Source organism: Pelophylax lessonae (assembly GCF_965119305.1).
Source record: "Pelophylax lessonae genome assembly, chromosome: 4".
In the NCBI taxonomy this organism is placed as follows: Eukaryota; Metazoa; Chordata; class Amphibia; order Anura; family Ranidae; genus Pelophylax; species Pelophylax lessonae.
Genome location: NC_138771.1, coordinates 547,119,608 through 547,142,170, shown reverse-complemented (window position 1 = coordinate 547,142,170; position 22,563 = coordinate 547,119,608). Strand labels below are relative to the sequence as shown.

The window sequence follows — 22,563 nt, the reverse complement described above, 5'->3', positions numbered from 1 at the left end:
TTCTTCTTTAATCCTTGTAAAAGTGAGCTGTTTTCTTCCCAGGTACTGGTGTTTGTCCATTCTAGGAAAGAAACTGGAAAGACATCCAGAGCCATCAGGGACATGTGTCTGGAAAAGGATACATTGGGTCTTTTCTTGCGGGAGGGATCTGCATCTACTGAGGTGCTGCGTTCTGAGGCTGATCAATGCAAGGTATGTATTCTGGCTTTTTTCGCATGTTCCTCTATATTGATCACTTTGAATTTTTTTTTTTTCTATCGTCTATTGACAGACGCAGCTCTTAGGAGTAGTACTAGGCAGTGAAAAAATTCACTGTCACGCCTACAGTGGCTGTCCTTCATGGCATAATCCCACACACACACTGCCACCAGCCAGCTTCTTGCTGCCTAGTGAAGGAGTAGGATCTAGGTTTCCTGCTGGGACTTCGGTCTCATTTCTTTTTTTTTTTTTTTTGTTCTTTTATGGATTTTTTTGTTTATTTTTCTTTACTCACTAATGCTAGCTAGTGTCAGGGGGATCCTCCTGGTGAATTACAAGTGACAGCCGGCTGAGGTTTTGCACTGGATAATCTAGATCCTTACGGTCTCCCAGCCTGGCCGACAAACATGAGCAGGTTATAGTCCCGCACTAGGCCTGTCCACGACAGAGCCCCTGTGGACGGGGACGAGCCTGCGAGTGGATGTCTCGCCGGGACGCATCGACCTGGAACGCCCTGAGTCGCAGCGTACCCCTCAGCTGGCAGCACCCCAACTCAGGGTGGGAGGTGGTCTGTCCAGAGGGGAGCCCACTCGATCCATGGTATGGTGAGTGAACTGAGCCCCCCATGTCCCTAGTGGCCTCTGGGGTGGGGGGGATGCGGGCACACTCCTGGGGATAATAGGACCCTGTTTTCCTAAAAGATCATCCTGGCCTATTCCAGCCCTGCCCACCGTGCTGCTGCATTCCGCGCCCGAGGGGGGTGGGGGAGGTGTACAGCGGTACCTTATCCTGTGAGGTCTTTTGAGGTAGATCCCTGGTGTGGCCTTGTACCTGGGTCCTGACCACATGGCAGCGTTTGGCCGCCATCTTGGTGTGGGCATCAGGTCCCTGTGTGTGAGGTGATGTGGCCAATTTCACATTGTGTGTGCCTATACATTGTATTAGGCATTTTGTTGTAACCTGGAGCTACACAGGCAGTTCGGCCTCTTGTGGATTGATGTCACTTCCTGTGACATTGCTTCCCGTGCTCAGTTTTCCATGCTGCAGACGTTGCTGGGTCCTCTGTGAGGTGGTACAGTATTGGGCGTCGTTTCTGGGCATTCCCTGCACTCTCTGCTACCTGCCACTATTTAAGGGATAACTCAGAGTCCAGCGCGATCGGGCGGTGTGGACCGCAATCGCAAATTTTAAGGGAGAGTGCACGTTTTTTTGTAACATTGCAAAATGGAGTCCCAGGCGGTTAATTCTCCATCAGACCCCCTGAGTGTGACTGCCGGTACGTCTGGCTCGCAGTCCATAGTGTCTTTCTGCAGCATTGGAAGGTCTGGCATCAAAGGTTGATCTTGTCATGGAACAAGTTGCTAGCCAAAAACGGCCGCTGCCTTCTTTTTTGTGACTCAGAGACTGATATGGTCGCCACGGACAACCCCCTCCCTGAGGGATCCCTGTCCTCGCAATCGGATGGCGAAGAGGACCTGTCATCAGCCGCAGCGTGGGAACGCGATATGGTGGAAGCACTGATTTGTTCAGTGAGGGAAACTTTACAATTGACTGATGAGCCCACACAATCAGAAACGCGGGTAGTTTTTGGCTCCCGCAAAGCTCAGAAATCGGGGTCAGGTGTTTCCTTGTCCCAAGGAAATTCACGATATTGTGAATGAACGATGGCGGCGCATTAAGCACGTGCTGGTGGTGCCAAAGTGCTTTAAAACGCCGTTCTCCCTTTGCTGAATCGGTCTCGAACCACTGGAGGGTTCCACCTAGGGTGGACCACCCTGTTTCCAGGTTTAACAAATCTACTGTGGTACCCATGGAAGTTTCCCTAGCCTTCAAGGACCTGGTGGACAGGTGGGTGGAATCCCTTTTCCCGCCACATCCATGCCTTGGTGGGTTCAGTACTAAAACCGATCTTTGTGTTCGTTCTGTTTTCACAGACTGTAGCGGAATGGGTTAAAGTGCTTAGGGGTAACTTGAACACTGAGATAGTTTCCCCCAACCTTGATTGGACTCACGGTCCAGATGGCCCAGGCGCTGGTGTTTGTGTGAGATTTCCTTGGACGCGTCCCCTCTGGTTGCCTGAGTGCCATCGGTAGGGATTGCCATACGTCGCATGGTATGGCTTAAGAGCTGGTCGACTGACCAGGCTTCTAAGAAGGCCCCTTTCTGGGTGAGCGATTGTTTGGAGGCTCCTTGGATGAGTTGATATAAGGCTTAACGGGCGGTAAGGGTACTCTTCTTCCCCAATCCTCCAAAGGCAAGGCGCCCCGTGGTAGGCGGGGGCCCCCTTTCACGGCTCATATGTGTTTTTTTTTTTTTGTGCCTCAGGGGCACAAGAGAAAGGTAAACCGTACAGGGCCTCTGGAGGGAGCAAAAAGCATGGTCGGGTAAGCCCAAGACCAGTCAGTCCGATTCGGCGGACAAAACCTCTTTTTCATGAAGGGGTGCCCTCACCCGTTTCTGGGGTGGGGGGACGCCTGCATTTCTTTCAGGAACGCTGGATGTCCTTGATCTAGGACAAATGGGTTCACAAACTGATTTGTTCAGGGTACAAGATCGAATTTCGGTCTCGGCCAGCAGACAGATTCTTTCCCTCAAATCTTTCTGTCTCCTGTTCGCTTGAGAGATCTCAGGGAGGCAGTGCAGGACCTCCTTGCACAAGGAGTGATTGTGTCGGTTCCTTCGCAGGAACGTTTTCAAGGTTTTTATTCAAACCTGTTCACGGTGCCCAGGAAAGAGGGCAAGGTGCGTCCTATTTTGGATCTCAAGTCTCTGAAACGCTTTGTGCGGGTGCAGATGTTTCGAATGGAATCCATTCGGTCGGTAGTAGCGTCATTAAATCAGGGGGATTTTCTAGCCTCCATCGACATCAAAGATGCGTATCTGCACATCTCTCTATACGGGGGACACCAGTAGTATCTCCGTTTTGCGGTGGTGGAGGAGCACTTTCAATTTGTGGAGTAGTTACCCTTTGGTCTCACCTCCGTTCCCAGAGTCTTCACCAAGGTTTTGTCCCCGGTATTGGCTTTGTTGCGCAAAAAAGGGATTGCGATCCTAGGATATCTGGACGATTTCCTGTTGAGAGCAAACTCTCACCCAGCCTTGTCGGGTGATCTGTCAATCACTGTTCAGACCCTTTAAGAGTTCGGGTGGACCATCAACTTCAAAAGATCTGCACTGACCCTGTCGGTGCAACTGGATTACCTGGGACTAACTCTAGACTCCTCCGTGGCGAGGGTCTGTCTTCCCAGGGACAAACTTCAGAAGTTGCAGGGAGAGATCGGGTTGCTGCTGGAAAGCGATCTCTATTTTCTACGGACATGCAGGAGAGCCCTGGGTCTGATGGCGTCGACCTTCAAGGCGGTCCCATTCGCTCAGTTTCATTCCAGGCCTCTGCAAAAGGAGATCCTTGTCAAGTGGAACAAGGATCCACAGTCCTTAGACAGAATGATAAGTTGGAGCCTACTCACAGGGTCTACTCTCTATTGGTAGCTTCAGTCACCTGCCCTGAGTCAGGGCAAGTCCTTTCTACCTCTGCTGTGGACGGTGGTCACACGATTGCAGGCCTGTTGGGCTGGGGCAGAGTGCTGGACCACCTCTGTGCCCAGGGAGTCTGGTCGACAGAGTTGTCGTCTTTACCGATCAATGTTCTGGAACTCGGTTTAATCAAGCTTTGTCTGAGACAATGCCACGGCGCAGTTCACATTCCGGGGAGTGGAGATTTGGCAAGCGGATTACCTGTGTGGTCAGGTTCTGGATCACAGGGAATGGGTCCCTTCATCTGGAGGTGTTTTGTCTCCTGTGTGTCCCTTAGGGGACCCCGTAGGTCAACCTGTTTGCGTCTCGGCTAAAAAAAAAAAAAAAGTGCAAAGGTTCCTGGCCGGAGCTCGAGATACTCTGGCCGATGCTACAGAGGCATTGGTAGATCCTTGGAGCCAGTGTCGGCTGATTTATGTCTTTCCTCTGATACAGCTGTTGTCAAGGTTTCTCCGCAGGATGGCTGTGGAAACCGTTCCGGTGATTCTGGTGGCTCCAGACTGGCCTTGTCGGTCTTGGTACACAAACCTGGCGGTTCCCTCTGAGGGAGGACCTGCTGTCTCAGGGGCCGATCTTCTTTTCTGCTTTACAGTCGCTGGCTTTAACGGCATGGCTGTTGAAGGCCAAGTGCTGAAGAGATCTCTTTGAGTCTGATTCTTACCCTGCTGAGGGCTAGAAAAGCGACTTACAGAAATATTTATCGCACGTGGCAGATGTATATTTCATGGTGTGAATCGCAATAATTGCACTCTCGCCTTTTTTTGGGGGCTAGGGTCTTGGCTTTCTTGCAGAAAGGAGTTGAGCAATGGTTGGCCTTAGGCACGATCAAGGGCCAAGTGTCGGCCTTGGCGATATACTTCCAACGCCCGTGGGCTGCTAATACCTTAATTCGCATTATTCAAGGGGTGTGTCATATGGCTCCTCTGAGAAAATCCCCCTTGCCTCCGTGGGAATTTTCTTTGGTTTTGTCTATTCTTCAAAAGCTTTCTTTTGAGAATATTAGGGACATATCTCTGCCTTTGTTATCTCAGAAGGTTGCCTTTTTGGTGGCTATTACTTCTGCCCGCAGAGTATCTGAGTTGGCGACGCTTTCCTGTCCGCCTTATTTTGTCATCCACAGAGATAAAGTGGTTATCCGACCTAATCCGTCATTTTTCTTCCTAAGGTGGTGTCTGATTTCCATTGAAATTAAGACATTGTTTTGCCTTCACTCTGTCCTAAGCATCCCAAGGAAAATGCCTTGCACTCTCTGGATGTAGTTTGGGCGATCAGGGTTTACCGGTCGGCCACAGAGTCCTTTAGGAAATCAGACTTTTTGTCCCTACTGAGGGATCTCCTAAGAGTTTGGCTGCGGCTGATGCGACTGTCCAGATGGATTAGGCAGACGGTTGTACAGGCTTATTCATTGAAGGGTCAGGTTCCTCTTTTACCTGCGACAGCGCATTCTACCAGAGCGCTGAGTGCCTTTTGGGCTTTTCATCATCAAGCCGCTGTTACTCAAGTGTGTTAGGGGGCGACCTAGTCGTCCATGCATACATTTACAAAATTCTACAAGGTAGTTTTGTTGGCATCTTTGGATGCATCCTTTGGTCTTAAGGTTTTGCAGGCTGCTGTTCAAAGAGACTTGGTTTTTTCGTTTAGGGATTTATATTTTTTATCTATGGGTAAGCTCCTGTTCCTGGTTGAGCTTTGTTACCCAGTTGGCTATGTTTAGCCTTTGGAAAAAGTTACTTTTTTTTTTTTTGCGCTCTTCCCACCCCTCATGCCTACACTGCTTTGGGACATCCCTATGGTATAAGAAGCATAAGAGCTGCGTCTGTCAACGGACAATAGATAAAACCTGGATTTTGGTAAGAACTTACCGTAAAATCCTTTTCTCTGAAGTCCATTGACAGACGCAGCACCCGCCCCTCTGTTATGGGGATGGTTTGTGTCTTCTTTCTCACTGCTTGCTATGAAACTGGCTTGTTGGCAGTGTGTGTGGCGTTTCACTGCCTAGTGCTTCTCCTGTAGGGGGCAGCATAACCCTATGGTATAAGAAGCATAAGAGCTGTGTCTGTCAATGGACTTGAGAAGAATTTTACGGTAAGTTCTTGTAAAAATCAATTTTTTTTAAATTTTATTTTCTTTTTGTAGAACTTGGAGTTGAAAGACCTCCTGCCATATGGTTTTGCCATTCACCATGCAGGAATGAGTCGGGTAGATAGGACTCTTGTGGAGGATCTGTTTGCAGACAAGCACATTCAGGTAACCTCAGTTCTCATGTTATGCGTTATGTTAATGAAAATTATGTATATCACAGCAGCACAAAAAGGGAAGGGGTAGTCCATAGGGTTCATGTATGACAAATTTCAAAAGATTTTCCCATTGAATGAAGGTGAATGTAATTATCGCCTATTCTGACTTGTATGTTCTTGTCCCTTTTGGATGTCTCGCATTTTACTGCTTATGAAAGTGGTGTAATTCATGATTTTTTTTTTTTTTCTTTTGTGTGCAGGTTCTGGTTTCCACAGCTACACTGGCCTGGGGTGTCAATCTTCCAGCTCACACTGTCATCATCAAAGGGACTCAGATTTACAGTCCAGAAAAGGGGAGATGGACTGAGTTGGGAGCACTGGATATCCTGCAGGTTGGTATAATCATTTGCTTTCAAGCAATTGTTTTCTTAGGCCATTGTTTAATGTCTTTGGTTTTCTCTAATTAGGGTTGTATTATCCTTTTGTAGAACCTGTGTAAATTTTAGTTGTGTTTTTCTTAATATTAGATGCTTGGTAGAGCCGGGCGTCCTCAGTATGACACAAAAGGTGAAGGTATCCTCATCACGTCTCATGGAGAGCTGCAGTATTATCTGTCCCTGCTTAACCAGCAGTTACCTATTGAGAGCCAAATGGTGGCCAAACTCCCAGACATGCTGAATGCTGAAGTGGTCCTGGGAAATGTGCAGAATGCGAAGGTAATTTTTGTTTTTCTCCACTCCACATTTTCGTCTGAAGTATACTTGGTCACATTTATTCAGTCCTTTAGCCAGTAACTAATAAAATGATAGTAATTTTGTGTATAAATTTTCGGTGAAGTTTTAATTTAAGATGGTGCATATTCTTTTTTTTTTTTAAATAATCTTTATCAATTTCAAATACACGCAAAAAAACATAAAACAACAAAGCAGTACAACAGTGCATTCAGAAAAGGAAACACAGAGAAGGCACAATCGGCATCATGTTCAATCCGGACATCATCAATAAAACAAGAGTGTCCATAGGGGTCAGTCAATCGAGCATTGTGAAGGCGTGTGCCAATATCGGCCAAATAGCAAGTGCAACCAATGACCCCCAGGATGTACCGCGTCTGTCAAAGCCGCCCAAAAAGAGGGGTAACTCTGCAAAAGAGCCCGGAGAGCCCCACAGACACCGCACACAGTGCTAACAGCAGTATACATGAATATCCACATTATAGAGTACTTCAGCAGAATCAGCCACTGGCCGAGAGGAAGAGACAGTGAGAGAGAATGAGAATCAGGAGGAAGACAAAGAAGAGAAGAGACAGTAAAGGGAAATAGGCAAAACAAAGAGGGTAAAACAGGTAGGGAAAGGGGGGGCCGGAATGGAGGCACGGATCCCAGCGGGAGAAGACCAGGTCGGAGCCCTAGAGCTCAGTCGTTTATACTAGATGTGTTCACATCGGAGATTTCATCAGAGTAATACATCCACCCCATCCAGGTGTCCTTAAAGCGTTCCTCTCTGCCCTGGGATGTGAGAACACGCCGTTCCGCCTCCATCACCAGGTTGACTTCACGCTTCCATTCAGAGAGCGTGGGGCAGGTGGAGCTCCGCCAATGCCGCGGTATGAGGCACTTGGCGGCGTTCAGCAGGAAAGGAACTATGCTACGTTTGTAACCTTTAATGGAGGAGCGTGTATCATGGAACAGGTATTGAAGGGGAGAGCGGGAAGGAGGGGTAAGCGACAGCCTAGATACCCAGAGATGCACAGCGTCCCAGAAGGGCCGCAGCAGGGGGTGGTGCATATTCTTTTTAAATGTTAACTGAGTGTTCTGCATTCGCAAGTCATAACTTTACTAATGGGCCATCCTCATGTTGGACATTACATCATGGAATGTAGGCTGTAAAATTCTTTGCTGCAAGGGAATGGAAATATTTTTGGGGAGGAGTATTCTGTGGACAATGTTGATAAAACAAAAAACTCCCTAAAACTGCAAGTTTTGGTTACTTTAAGAACTGTATATATTGGTATGCCCATAAAACACCAAAGCTAATAGTTTGGAGCATCTATGCTTTGGTTTTGTAAGCAGCCTTGGCCAGATGGTATCAGGAGGGGGAGGGTCCTATAGACATACTGTGTTCTTGAGCTGAGTATAAATAGCCAGATCATGCAAGTCTTTTTATTTTTTAAAGGTACTTTTTAATGACCTAACAGAGCATACAGCAGTATTAAAGATGTACTTTGATTCTTATTATGTGTTGTGATCCTTGTTTACATTACTCCTTTTACATCCGAAAAAAAATGCATATATGCTTTTATATGTTCTGTCTTTTGTAGGATGCTGTGAACTGGCTAGGTTACACTTACCTGTACATACGTATGCTTCGTTCTCCTAATCTGTATGGAATTTCCCATGATGATCTGAAATCTGATCCCTTATTGGAGCAGAGACGGCTGGATTTGATCCACACAGCAGCTTTAATGCTGGATAAGAACAATTTGCTAAAGTATGATAAGAAGATGGGCAATTTCCAGGTATAAATATATGAACCATTATATGTGAGAAATTTTATTGTCTCAACAAACCCATTTTATATTGGACCATTATCTATCTAGCTCAGCAACTGCTTTATTTTATAGGTGACTGAATTGGGCCGTATTGCCAGTCATTATTACATCACCAATGAGTCTATGCAGACATACAATCAGCTCCTAAAGCCAACACTCAGTGAGATCGAGCTGTTTCGTGTCTTTTCATTGTCTTCAGAGTTCAAGAATATCACCGTCAGAGAGGTGAGTAAAGGCCAGAATCAGGTGCAAGGAAGTAAAGACTTATAATGTAACATTAATTGCAAGTAATGAATAAATACATGGAATGAAAGTAGGCGCATCTCGGATTTGTATTTGCATTGAAAAAATATTGTACATGCTGGAGTAATGCACTTCCCATAACTAATGTTATCTGTTTTGCAGGAAGAGAAGCTAGAGCTGCAGAAGCTGCTGGAAAGGGTACCAATACCTGTAAAGGAGAGTATAGAGGAGCCAAGTGCTAAGGTGTGTCCAGCTTCCCTTACTGTCCTTGGAAATGAACTGCATGTTCCTATCTAATCCCTTTCCCCTCTTTCTGCAGATCAATGTCTTGCTCCAGGCCTTCATCTCTCAGTTGAAACTGGAAGGTTTTGCTCTAATGGCAGATATGGTGTATGTCACACAGGTACTGTACGCAGGTCTGCACTTGTTTTTCCTGTATCCTTTTGGACAAGTGTCCTTTTTTGACACTACAAAATACAGAACACAGACCTGGATTAGGTGTCACAGGGACAAGAAAGCATAGAGAGCAATTACATGACAGAGATTCAACTACTGCATACTTGAAAAGAAAAAACTTTATATGGAGTTGCTTCTATGAACTTGTGTCTGTAGCTTTTTATTAACACTTGTGGAGCTAGTGATCTCCATGGATCTAGGACACTAAGCTAAAATTTGCGCTCTTACTGCTTGGCCAGTGGGGTATAGCTCACAAGTGGAGGAGCAATAGCCTTCTGCTTTTAATTTTGCTGTGCAACCTACTAAAAGGGCTTATACCTCAGAGCTCTGCTCTCACCCCCGTGCTCCCTCATCGGATTGCAGGTGACATGGCTTTGACGTAACTCCTGCATAATGCACAGCCTTTTCTCTGTGGTCCTTAATCAGAAAGATTGCAGGGAAGAATAGGAGCACTTCGCTGTATAGGCTGTGGTTTCTGGTCCATGTTTGCTGATTTTAGGTCTGTATTTGGTTTTATAGGTAACATTGGGGGGGCTGTTTAGGATTAAGTTGATGCAAATATAAAATCATAATCCTTGAGTGAAGTCATCCCTGATGTTTTTGTACTGCAGTTTGTCAACCAGTGGTTAAAACTTCTGCATTTTTGTCTTCAGTCTGCAGGTCGACTCATGCGTGCAATATTTGAAATAGTATTAAACCGAGGATGGGCACAGCTCACAGACAAGACTTTAAATCTCTGCAAGATGATCGATAAGAGAATGTAAGAACCATTCTCTTTGTTTCAGTTGTTTGTGTCCACTATATACCATTCTAAACTTTGACCTTTATTAATAGGTGGCAGTCCATGTGTCCTCTTCGCCAGTTCAAGAAACTCCCAGAGGAGGTAGTAAAGAAAATAGAAAAGAAAAACTTCCCTTTTGAGCGTTTATATGATCTCAACCATAATGAAATAGGTGAGTAGTTGTGGTGCATCCTGCCAGTACAAGTTTCTTAAACTATTAGAGGGGATTTCTGGTATAGCTAATAATGTTTACTCATGGTCTCCCAGCCCCTGATACTTTTCTAGACAGATAATCATGGCAGTCAGGCAGGGTAATGTTTTCAGCAGTAAAGTTCAACAATAGCACTTTAAGCCTTTTGCTAATTTTACATCACAGAACAAAGAGAACATTATATAAAATACAATGAATTTTGGGTCATGCTGCCACCTTCAGGTAAATGAACACTGGGCAAAAAAAGGCGGGACTCCACATCTAGGCTTAACCTCTTCTAGCTCAGCTAAGCCTCCATTTTGTGCTGTATGATGGATTTTGCCTCCTTTTGACTGAGGGACTGTACTGTCTCCACATGCAAGAGTGTGGATGTCCTGTAGTTTATGCAGTTTGTTGCTGGATCCTGCGGGTAGTGAGCTCTGATATACTGGGTACCTTGTGACCTTCTGAAAAGGAAGTCAAGTCCCTAAAGGCCTGCTGTGATGGGTGAAGTTTGGGCCTAATGCCCTGAAACGTCAGCTGAGTGCCTCTGTGTATATTGTGGCTATGGCAGCCCCTCTTTGTCAGTGTTCCCTGGGTTTGGAGGCTGTAGGTGTCAGTTTTTTCTCCTAGTGGGTGTCCTATAGCAGTGGTAGTGTGTGAATGGACGCTCTTGTATGGCTTGCATGATGATGTCATTGTACGCATCTGCCATATCAAACTCCAGGACATGTGTTTGCTAAATTTATGGACTCTGCATTGACACCTCACTATATGCAGCCAGCATCAGCACCATCCTTGCTCCAACCCTGTTCAGCTGCATTGATGCCTACTTGTTCAGGCACAGGAAGTATTGGCACACAAGTCTTTTTTTGCAATAGACTTGCCACACAGATGTTTTTGCTTGGGTTGACGCTCCTCTCACCTGAGTGGTCACTTCCTTCTGGGCTATACAGGCCTGTTTAACCCTCTGCAAGACATGGATTCATTCAGGCAGAGGAGAAGGGAGAGGGACAATGGGTTGGGTTCACATATCCCTTTTTCCTGACAGACTCCATGGCAGCATACATATGGGTTAACCCCGCCTCCACTCCTCCCCTATAGGCCCCACTCCCATAAATCTTTGCTCTGAGACAGAGGCTGTGTTCTTTTTGTCAACCTACTTACTTTACACTACCTATAGGTAAGCCTTAATATCAGCTTACCTATAGGTAAAACTAAAAGATGGAAGTTTACTACTTCTTTAAGCTTGGCTATTGGCAAGGAAAGCGGCAGTACGGCCTGAGAGCCTTGCTATTAGTAGGTGGCCATAAATGCCCTGGGCCCGTCCAGCAGCGTCTTCTGGATCCAGGCATAGTCATGGGGTTGCTTTGTGCGGTGATGTATACTTTTTTTTTTTTTTTGCATATTCCATGACAGCAGTTGTGTGTTTTTGTCTGTTTTCGTCCCTGGTTCTAGTGTCTCCAGGCCTATTGCGGCTGAAACGCATTTGCTTTCCAAGCTGCTGCTCTCTTCTTGCCTGGCCTCCTGCCCAGGGACTCACTCAGCGCATGTGCGCTGTGGGTGGCGGTGGTGTCATTAGTGGAGAAATTCAGTCAGCGGTCAATACTGTTGATTTTGGGTTTTCTCTGTGGGCAACTTGCAGCAGTTTCCCTAAATGCTGTGTGCAATCATCACAGGTATATGCTCTGCAATAACACCCTTGTGTGGTGCCTGTGTTTGATCCTGATGGTTCTAGCACCTGTGCAGGTTGGTTTGTCTGTGCAGTTTCCACTCTACTGATGTATCACTGTCCCCCCTTGTGGCCAGCCCTTGTGTAGCGGGGTTGAGAGGGTGTGTTTAAGCCTTTCCATTTCTCGCTATCCTGGGCACTCCTTTTGGGTTTTTAACCCTTTCCTTTCTACCCTGTTTTGTTTTCTTTTTAGGTTTTTAAGTTCTAGGTCAGATTGACAATACACGGCAAGAGATGATAAAGACCTAATTAGGTCACCACATCAACATTCTTATTCCAGATTTAGTCGTCATTGGTCAACATCAAGGTCCAGCCTTCATAACCGAAGCTCTGAATCCACGTTTAGGCACCACACCCACCGCCGTGTCAGCTGCTCCAATGAAGGAGCCTGCTGCAGATGCAGGACTTAGGTCCAAGAGGGCAAGTCTCTCAGTGAGCCATACAAAGCCCAGGCAGTTGGAAAAGGGGATGGTAATTTTCAGCAAATGCAATCTCTGGTGAGGAGTGTAGTGCAGAAAACCCTTAAAGAATGGGGTACAAGCCACATGCAAAGTCCAACAGCCGTAACGTCCCCACTAGGGACGGCCAGGAAAAACTGTAACCGTCCTAACCAAGCTATCCATCTACAGGATACAAGAGAAATGGCCGCACACCAGGCGATGGCTCACGATGAAAGGCTTTATTGAACAAGGATGCAAGGTACAGCTAAATGGATGGTAGACCTGTTTCACACGACTCAGTGTGCTTGTTCACTACAGTAGTGAACAAGCATGCTGTGAGTCGTGTGAAACAGGTCTACCACCCATTTTGCTGTACCTTGCATCCTTGTTCAATAAAGCCTTTCATCGTGAGCCATCGCTTGGTGTTCGGCCATTTCTCTTATATTCTGTTTGCGGTGGCGATCCGAGGTCCTGCACCCATGGCTGGCTTTGAAGTTCCAACTGCCTGAGCAGTGTACATCTTTCTCTGTGTCCAAGCTATCCTAAGACCTCAGAAAGCGAGACAGAGCGGGAGGAGTCCCTTTACTCTTGTGACGCCTTTGGTCAAGGCAATAAAGGGGGCATATACATGAGTAAGAACCTGTAGTCTCCTGCAAAGCAAGAGGATGTTCTTTAAGCACCTCTAGAGGGAGTGTTTTAATTTCCCATTCCTAACGGAAATGAGGGACATAATTTTGGAGTGGAGCAAGGTCGCGAGCTATAGAGCTTGAGCAAGATGGTCAAGCTCTGTCTATTCAGAGATAAGGATGTGAAGCATTTAAAGGCTGCCTCTCTAATTGTTGAGGCCTTAATGAGGCAAGCAAGCATGTCGCTCTTCCTTGGAAGATGCAGTGAATGGCCTGATAGTCGGCCGGGGCTCTTGTGGTCATGTTTAAAGTGATGGAAACGTGGAAGGAGAATGTGGCCACAGTATTAAAGATCATTTTCAGAAATTCAGTAGTTCGGAGCAGGTGTCATTCCATGGTGAGGCTTCAACTGACCTCATCCACATAGTGGCGTGGGTTTTGCTCCCGTCAGTTATGGGAAAGTGAATGCTATGGCTGGGGCCTGGGCTTTACTGATCCAGCCTCTAACAAGCCTAGTGTAATATCCCTTTTGAGGGAGCTTTATTATATGGCAAGCTGAAAAGCACCGTAACCCTGGGCTTCAGTTGGCAAGTTGGGTCTTGCTTCAGGACCGTACCTGCTAGGCCAGAATATGACAGTCTAGAGGACAAAGTTCAGATTGTGCAAGGTTCGCACATTTTTACAGATCAGGTCTGGATTTTAAGAAGAGCTGGTGAAGAGGCCAGATATCCCCTCAGAAGTATGCTAAAAGCTTGACCTCTGGTATCCAAGAAGCTACTGAGTTTAAACCTCAGACTATTAAAACAAAGCAGGCTTTTTCAGGACCCGCATGGTCCATCAGAAGTCCTGATCTCGGATTTATTTACATGGATTTTGCCTCACTCTGTGGTAGAATTAAGCATATACTCTTTTGTATTACGTAAAGTCACTGGTGTCGCAAAGTGATTTTAGGGCATGTACTCACCTATCTTTATGGTCATGAAGAGGAGCAGCTTGCGGAGGCCGATTTTTAGACCTCACGCATCTATACCAATTTTCATCAAAAGGAGAAGTTCAAGATGGAAACATTGTCCCTGATTCATAGGGGGTCCAGCCAGCTGACTGACTTGTTTCCAGTAGACCTAAAGATGCTTACTTTCATGTGCCCATTGTGGAAGACTTCTGCAAGTTCCTTCGGTTCGCCGTTGATCAAGACCATTTCCAGCTTGCTTGTCTACCATTCGGGCTTTCAACATCACCTTGTGTGTTTTAAGGATCTTATTGGTTGTTAAGCGCTTTATCAAATCAAGTAGCATACGCCTGCATAGTTACTTGAATGTTCTTCTACTGTCCGAAGACAGATGGCAGCTGTCAGGCGTCTGATTCTAGAAAAGGGACTCCTGGAGCCCACTCAGTCTCGTGTGCCTCGGGGCTCAGTTCGATCTAATCAAGAGGACCATTGCTTTGTCTCTGGATCCCGATGTTCTGGAACAGAATACTCCTGGCCTTGTCTTCCCGCCTGTGTGCCTTTCACTGTGCAAATGATTGACACTATGGCGTCTACAGATCCAATGGTCAAGTGGATGCTCCAGAGAAGGCGGCCCTTCCGAAAGGGGTTTCTCCAGCAGTGGTAGCCAGGAAACAGAATTCAGGTAATCTACATAACCTCAGTCATGAGAGTGAGTCCCCTGGTGGCTGCAATGGAGAAACTGGCTCATTTGCCATTCTATTGCCTCATTTTCTGGTTCACAAGCATGTCAGATACCACAATACAGGATTGGGGGGGGGGGGGGGGTTGCTGCCTGACGCGGCTGTCAATTTCACAAGATTGTGTTGAACATTCTGAAACTACAGGCAGCCCTCTGCACCCTACAGGCCTTTCACCATATAACCAAGGGAGCGTCAGTGCTCTTAGGCTGGTTAAAACTACAGCGGTCTTCTTTGTTAAGACAAGGGGGGACTCACAGCCTGTTCTCTATTGCAAGAAGCGGAGCCAACTATGAATTGGGCTCAGAAGACTCGAGCTTATATCTTAAAGGCTTATTTTACCAGAGTCCAGAATATTCCAACAGAGTCCAGTTGGACAACAAGGATTGGTCTCTACATGTGGAGTTTTTTTCAGGCGCATATGCCCTGACGGATCATTTGAAATGCAGCGAGTCCTGTGTGTTTCTAAAAGTCCCGGTCATCCTCGGGTTTCTACGAAAACCCTGAACAGAAGTTGTGGAGGTAGTGGCAGTGATGCCCTATTGGCCAATTAGGCCATGGTGTTTCCCCTTGCTAGCACTGTTTAGCTACTGGAACCCAGTGTCCCTTCTCATTAAGCCAGACCTTCTGTCACTGGGTGCATTTCTACATCCATGTCCAGCACAGTTATGTCTGACGGTCTGGTTCTTGAGATTGGAGGTCCTAGGCTGCTCCTCAAGAGTAATCTCCTCTCGAGTGCTAGGAGAGTGAACACACAAAGTTTACGGGAAAATCTGGTCAAGTCTGTGCAATACATGTCTGCTGCTGACAGATCATGTACCGATCTAGAAGTTCTGAATATTCTGGGCTGCCTCCAGTCAGATTTAGATCTGGCTTAATCGATCAGCTCCTTCAGTGTACAAGTGTCAGCTTTATTGAGCTTCACAGGTGTTTCCAGGTCTAGGCATCTTTTCTTCAAGGGATCAACAAGGCTCAGGCCTCGGAGTGAGTGGAGGTTTTCGAATTGACATCTCCCTCTTGGGAATTGGAGCTGAGTGTTCTAGGGTGGCCTCTGTCATGTTCGCCTTTCTTCTGGCTATCACGTCAGCATAAAAAGCCTTAGAGATTGATTCATAACTCATGGAGAACTTTTCTTCACGTTCTTCCAGATCGAGTGGTGCTTTTACCTGTGCATGACCCAATTCCTAAGGGAATATCAGTTATCATGGGAACCAAGAAATTTTTCAGCCAACCTTTTGGCGTACTAACTTGTGTCCTTTTAGACCTTTTATTTGTGGCTTAGTTTGTTAAAGCGCATGTCTAGTAAACAGGGAATCTTGAGTTTGACTCTCAGCAGTGCCTTCCTTTTGGTTCTAGGAATCTCTCTGATATTGTGAAGTTCCAGCTACAAGCTACAGCTTCCTTCAGGCTTCAGAACGCCTGTTCATTCTTTTTGCCGGAAATAACAAGTGGCAAGGATTGTCTGGGCCATCCGACAGGCTCACATAGCCGAGGGCTGGGCTCCTTTTGGGGATGGTGACCGCTCACTCGACCAGGAGTGTGTCTACATCCTGGGCGGCTTTGCAGCATGTGGTTCCCAATGTAATCGGTAGGGCAGCCTTATGGTCCCCAATCAATACATTTATGGCACATTGTGTTAAGCCGGCCTCTTTATCTTCTGTTAATTTTTAGTTTACAAATCCTGTCGGTTGACAGTGTAAATTAAACCCTTTTCTTTTGTTCTGCAATTGCCCACCTGGGTGTGTATTGCTAGTTATTTCCCATACATATGCTGTCATGGAGGCTGTCAGGAAAACAGAAAATTTCACATCAATACTTACCGTAATTTTATTTTCCTGATGGACGTCTCCATGGCAGCAGGAGTTCCCTCCCAGAGTCATGAGTAGGCTAGTTACGGAACGTGGCCTCTGGCTCAGAGCAAAGATTTATGGGAGTGGGGTCCTATAGAGGAGGAGTAGAGGGCAGGTTAACCAATGCGTATGCTGCAATGGAGTCCATAAGGAAAGGAAAATTACTGTTAGGATTTGATAGGAAATTTTCCGTTCTGTAGGAAGGACCCCTGCAAATTTTGTCCTGCAGTGGATCCCTGAAAAGTGAAAATAGCAGTGAACCCCTGACCATAGCTGACATCTTCCTTGTTTTAGGGGGGCAGGCTACACATCACTGCAGCGCAGCTCCCAGCTGCATTTCAGTGTGAATCGTACACATAGAAAACAATTTATTTTCTGTGTGTCATTTCGGTGACCTGCGTTTTCTAGTGCGGGAAAACACTGGTAACCGCATTAGGGTAAATTGGCCCCAAGAATTAGTAAGCTGGAATATATTCTATTTTTGTTTTTGGGTTTAATCCTGTTTTGTTACCACTGCTAAATACTTCTTTCTTTAAGCACTGGTTTTGAGTCATGACAGCTGCCTAAACCAGCGCTACATGGAAGAAGAATTTAAAAATGATCCTAGCAGTCCTGGTGGATGAGGTCCCAGTTTTTAAAGATACCTCCTCTTGCATACAGAGCAGCTATGCATCCTGTGCTGTGAGCTTGCCAGGTCCTTAGAAAAAAATTGGGTGAATCATATACTCTGTTCTAGATAATCAGACTCAGGAGATCCTGCCTTTTGGCAGCTTCTGTAAGACTTTCCGAGAGCCTTGAGTTTCTTGATGGCTGCCTTGGAAGACTCCAAAAGGCTGCTTTCGTGAGTGGGCACTATGTCTGTAAAAGGAAGGATCCTATGGCTTAAGTGTCGGTTGGCAGAACTTCTCTGCAAGAAACTAATTGAGAGGCTGCTCTTTGAGGGTGAACACTTGCTTGTAGATAACTGGGCCTGCAGCATGGTATCCATAGGCTACAAGCTGAAGTTTCCCCTCAAGGTTTATGCACTCTGAGAATTTGCAAAAAAATAGCGTTTTTCTTGGATAGACTTGTCCCAAGAGGTCATCGCACTCGGTGTTTGCGGAGGAAAGGTCTCACTGCTTCTGTCCCTAAAGGCTTTGTTTCCAAAGCCAAACGGAGATGTTCAGCCTATTCTGGACCTCCAGGGCCTCAGCAAGTCCACCCTGGTCAGTGATTGCTTCGCTTCAACAGGAGGACTTCCTGTTGTCCTACCATGTCGAGGATGTCTGCCTACACATCCTTATTTTCCTACCTCACCAATGCTTTCTGTGATTTACAGTAGAGTATCGCCACCATCAAATCTTATTGGCTCTAACACTTCAGCCTATCTATGTCCCCCAGGGTGTTTACTAAAGTGTTTGCTCTGGTTCTGAGGTTTTTGAGGACCCGGAGCATGCCTTTTGGGGAGTACCTTGATGACCTGGTTTGAAGGGAGCAGTTGGCCCAGCAACTAATGTCCTGCAGATGGTACAATTCCTGGAGAGGTTCCACTGGATGCTGAATCTTCAGAAGCCAGCCTTGGTTCCGCCTGAGGTACTTAGGCTTAGTCCTCGATACAGCTCAGGTGAAGTTACTACATCCCTCAGAGGAAATGCCTGTCTTGTCGAGCCCTGTAGCAATCCCTGAGGTCATTGCAAAGTCCCTGTATTTGCACCTGCCTGCAGATGCTGGAGAAATGGTAGCCATCTTTGATGTGGTACCCTATTTATTTATTTATTTTCAGGTACTTGTATAGCGCTGTCAATTTACGCAGCGCTTTAAATATACATTGCACATTCACATCAGTCCCTGCCCTCAAGGAGCTTACAATCTAAGGTCCCTAACTCGCATACATACACAGTAGGGCCAATTTATACAGGATCCAATTAACCTACCAGCATGTCTTTGGAGTGTGGGAGGAAACCGGAGTACCCGGAGGAAACCCACGCAGGCACAGGGAGAACATGCAAACTACAGGCAGGTAGTGTCGTGGTTGGGATTCAAACTAGCGACCCTCTTGCTGCTAGGTGAAAGTGCTAACCACTACACCACTGTGCCGCCCTATGCCCAGTTCCATTCCAAAGCTGCTGCAGCTCAATATCCTGTAACTATGTAACAAAAACATCAGGAGCCTTTGGATTTGCCAGTGTGTCTGACTCCCAAGATCAGGTTGGCTTTGGAATGGTGGATAGCTATGCAGATGGAGTACAACGAGATGACTGTGCTGAGGGGACCATCCCAGAGAGAGCGACACTGAGCCACCGGAAAGCCATTGTTGTGTAGAGGGATAAAACCACTGCTAGGATACAGACTGGAGTCGCCCTAGGCAACCCCATATAAGTGAAGAACTAACAAGGGGGACCACTGCTATTGAGTCGCCAAATTTAGTGAAAGGGCTGTGGCCATTATTTGTTTCTACCATTAGAAATTGAGCCTTAGGGAACAGACTACACAGTTTTTTTTTTTTTTTTTTTTTTTTTTTTTTTTAGCTCTATTGCTATCTTTAGGCCTTATTGACCTGTCCTGAAGCTCGTCAACAGGGTCATTGAGCCGCAAGGTCAGCCTGCTAAAGAGTCGGGACTTATGACTGCCTAACAGTTGCTACCAAAGGACCCTTGCCCATTTCTTAGCTCAAAGCTACTAATCAGTGGACACCATGCTACCTTAAATACAATTTCAACAAACAATTACTAGCATTTTTGTGGCTGCACTTTAATCTCACAAGCAGCTGAAAACACATCAGAACACAGGGCTTGTAATTTTGCTTTGGCTGTCACTGTTGGGGGGCTGCTGTTGGAAGAGGCCCAGTCATGTAGGTAGTTTCATCTCTCCAAAGTGGTATCCTCAAGTCCTTTTTATTCAGCCATCATCACATTTTTTCTTTTTTGTGATTACACTGAGACTTTGCAGCGAATTAGTCCACAGCAGCTGTTTGTGTCTTTATTTTACTTACTTGACTCTTTGATGTTTGTTAGTTTTTGCATATTTAAATTCCTTATTGCTTGGTTTGCTTTCCACAGGTGAGCTGATCCGAATGCCGAAAATGGGAAAGAACATCCATAAATATGTTCACTTATTCCCCAAGCTGGATCTCTCGGTGCACTTACAGCCCATTACTCGTTCCACTCTAAAAGTAGAGCTGACAGTCACCCCTGACTTCCAGTGGGATGACAAGGTAAGCTGTAAAAAAACTAACAAAGGATAAATGATGCACTGTGTTAAAGGAGACTTTTATCCTGTGCTCACGTTTGCACTGCATTACCAGGCATACAGCTTATTATTTTAGTAATCTGCATCACACCAAAAAGAGTACTTTTTTTTTTTTTTTTAAGTGTAGCACACCACAACACATGGTAGTGGTATGCTGCAATGTGCATCTGTTGGTAAGGTTTGTTGGGGTTACATTAACCACTTTAGCCCCGGAGGATTTGGCTGCTCAAAGACCAGGCCCTATTTTGCGATTCGGCACTGCGTGACTTTAACAGACAATTGCGCAGTCCTGCGACGCTGTACCCAAACAAAATTGATGTCCTTTTTTTCTTACAAACAGAGCTTTCTTTTGGTGGTATTTGATCACCTGTGCGATTTTTATTTTTTGCGCTATAAACAAAATAAACTACAATTTTGAAAAAAATTAAAAATTTTCACAATTTTTTTATAAAATTCTCAAAAAAAAAAAAAAAGTAAAAATCAAAATTTAACATTTTAGGCCAATTTGTTTTCTGCTACAAATTTTTTTTTTTTTTTTTTGAAACTAGTAATGGCGGCGATCTGCGTTTTTTTTTTTTTTTTTTGCGGGACTGTGACATTGCGGCGGACAGATCGGACCCCTAACTGACATTTTTGACACTTTTGGGGGGTACCAGGAAAGGGGTTAACTTTACTGGTGATCAAGGGGTTAAGCGTGTATCTATGGGTGTGATTTTTAACTGTCAGGGGGCGTGGCTTGGGAAGTAATCCCAGAGACATGCGATCCTATATAGCAGGATCACATAGCCTCTGTCATTACTTCAGTGATAATGACAGACGGCTGTGTTTACATCAGCCGTCTGTCCTTCTCTCACTGCTGCGGGAGATCGCAAGTGGCCAGTGCCCATCGGAGCCACCGGTCACACGCGCTGGCTTCCCAGCTGACGAGCGGTCGCCCCCTAGCTCCTCCCAGGTGAGCGCCGTACATGTACGACGCTTTGCCTGGGAGCGCCGGACTGCTGCCGTACAACTGCGGCGGGCAGTTGGCAAGCAGTTAAAAGTAGGAGGCACCTACGCTCCTTGGTATTTGAATAATATCCATTTTCCTCACCTATTGTCGAGAAACACACAAGGATTAAAAATCTTAGCACTGTAATGTTGAAAAATGGCTGTTCCTACCATTCCACATTCTCCTCTTATGCCAGGAGAATATTTACGGGTATCGCCATAAATCCCTCAGTAACAGGTCAACCCCTAAAGACTGATCCCTTAGGATGTTATGTAATACTGGTGTTGGAATTTATAGGTAAACCATTAACTGTTATTAATTTGATATACAGTATCTCACAAAAATGAGTACACCCCTCACTTTTTTGTAAATATTTTATTATATCGTTTCATGTGAAAACACTGATGAAATGACTCTTTGCTACAATGTAAAGTAGTGAGTGTACAGCTTGTATAACAGTGTAAATTTGCTGTCCCCTCAAAATAACTCAACACACAGCCATTAATGTCTAAACCGCTGGCAACAAAAGTGTGTACACCTCTAAGTGAAAATGTCCAAATTAAGCCCAACGTGTCAATATTTTGTGTGGCCACCATTATTTTCCAGCAGTGCCTTAATCCTCTTGGGCATGGAGTCCTCTTCCAATCCTCCATGACAACATCACGGATCTGGTGGATGTTAGAGACCTTACGTTCCTCTACCTTCTGCTTGAGGATGCCCCACAGATGCTCAATAGGGTTTAGGTCTGGAGATCCTTGTTAATATATGCCCTTAGTATTTTGTGTAGAGAAATATGTCCTAGTTCAGGGGTGTCAAACTCCATTTCATTGTGGGCCGCATCAGCATTATGGTTGCCCTCAAAGGGCCTGTTATATCTGTAGAATTAGATGTCCAGAGCACCCCATGTCCTGGGGGGGCAAAGAGGAGCCTTACTACAGCTGCACAGAGGAGTGCAGGATCTGGCAAAGGATTTCTTTCCTCTGCTGTAGACTACAGAGACAAGGTGGGGGCAGAGACAAGGGGGGTGCTGCAGCTGCAGGAGAGGTGCGAGGGCCACATGAAATGGCCTGGGGGGCCGCATTCGGCCTGCGGGCCTTGTTTGACACCTGTGTCCTAGTTGATCGATGTCGGTGTATATTCCCCATGCTGGGAAAATACTTGTGCTAGTCTCGTTTCCATCACACCTTATCCTTAATAGATCTGTTTTTAGTCTCCCGGGAACTGGCTTCATTCATATGAGACAAAATATTTACCAAGAGCTATCTTGGACCACTCTCCTGCTTTGTTAGCACTAAACACAGGGAACACTGATATTGCCATATCCTCCTCTACCTCTTATTAGGTAGAAGGCCCTTAAAGCTACAATGCTTGGAATTTTGCACTTGCTATCAGTACAGCCCACAAAACTCATGCATGATAAAACTGAATTGGCAGAAACTGCATACTCCACATCAAGAGAGACCATTCACAAGAGAACCCATCTGCCTGTATTTCTCAGCAGTGAGGACACCATTAATCCTTACCAAATCTTCAGCCACATATTCTGAAATGCAGCCCCAAACTTGCAAGGAACCTCCTTCATGCATCACAGTAGCCTGCAGACACTCGTTATTGTATTGCTCTCCAGAAGTTCAGTGAACAAACTCACTGCTGCTACAGCCAAATCTTTCAAATCTTGACTCATCAGTTCAGAGCAACTGCGGCCATTTTTCTGCACACCAGTTCCTATGTTTTCATGCATAGTTGAGTCACTTAGCCTTGTTTCCACGTTCCTATGCACGAAAACATAGGCACTGGGGTTGCTGTGGATTTTTTGTAAGTGTACC

The 22,563-nt window shown here is 45.8% G+C and overlaps 1 protein-coding gene across 1 annotated transcript in view; it reads left to right on the top strand.

Moving 5' to 3' along the window:
- SNRNP200 (small nuclear ribonucleoprotein U5 subunit 200) overlaps nucleotides 1-22,563 on the top strand; it is an 84,583-nt gene that overhangs the window by 17,637 nt on the left and 44,383 nt on the right. Inside the window, exons 17-27 of the mRNA XM_082253285.1 lie at nucleotides 43-192; nucleotides 5,869-5,979; nucleotides 6,230-6,361; nucleotides 6,497-6,685; nucleotides 8,287-8,484; nucleotides 8,590-8,742; nucleotides 8,923-9,003; nucleotides 9,080-9,163; nucleotides 9,870-9,976; nucleotides 10,051-10,169; nucleotides 19,560-19,714. Of these exons, the coding sequence (XP_082109411.1) occupies nucleotides 43-192; nucleotides 5,869-5,979; nucleotides 6,230-6,361; nucleotides 6,497-6,685; nucleotides 8,287-8,484; nucleotides 8,590-8,742; nucleotides 8,923-9,003; nucleotides 9,080-9,163; nucleotides 9,870-9,976; nucleotides 10,051-10,169; nucleotides 19,560-19,714 (1,479 nt within the window). The remainder of the gene's footprint in view (nucleotides 1-42; nucleotides 193-5,868; nucleotides 5,980-6,229; nucleotides 6,362-6,496; nucleotides 6,686-8,286; nucleotides 8,485-8,589; nucleotides 8,743-8,922; nucleotides 9,004-9,079; nucleotides 9,164-9,869; nucleotides 9,977-10,050; nucleotides 10,170-19,559; nucleotides 19,715-22,563) is intronic.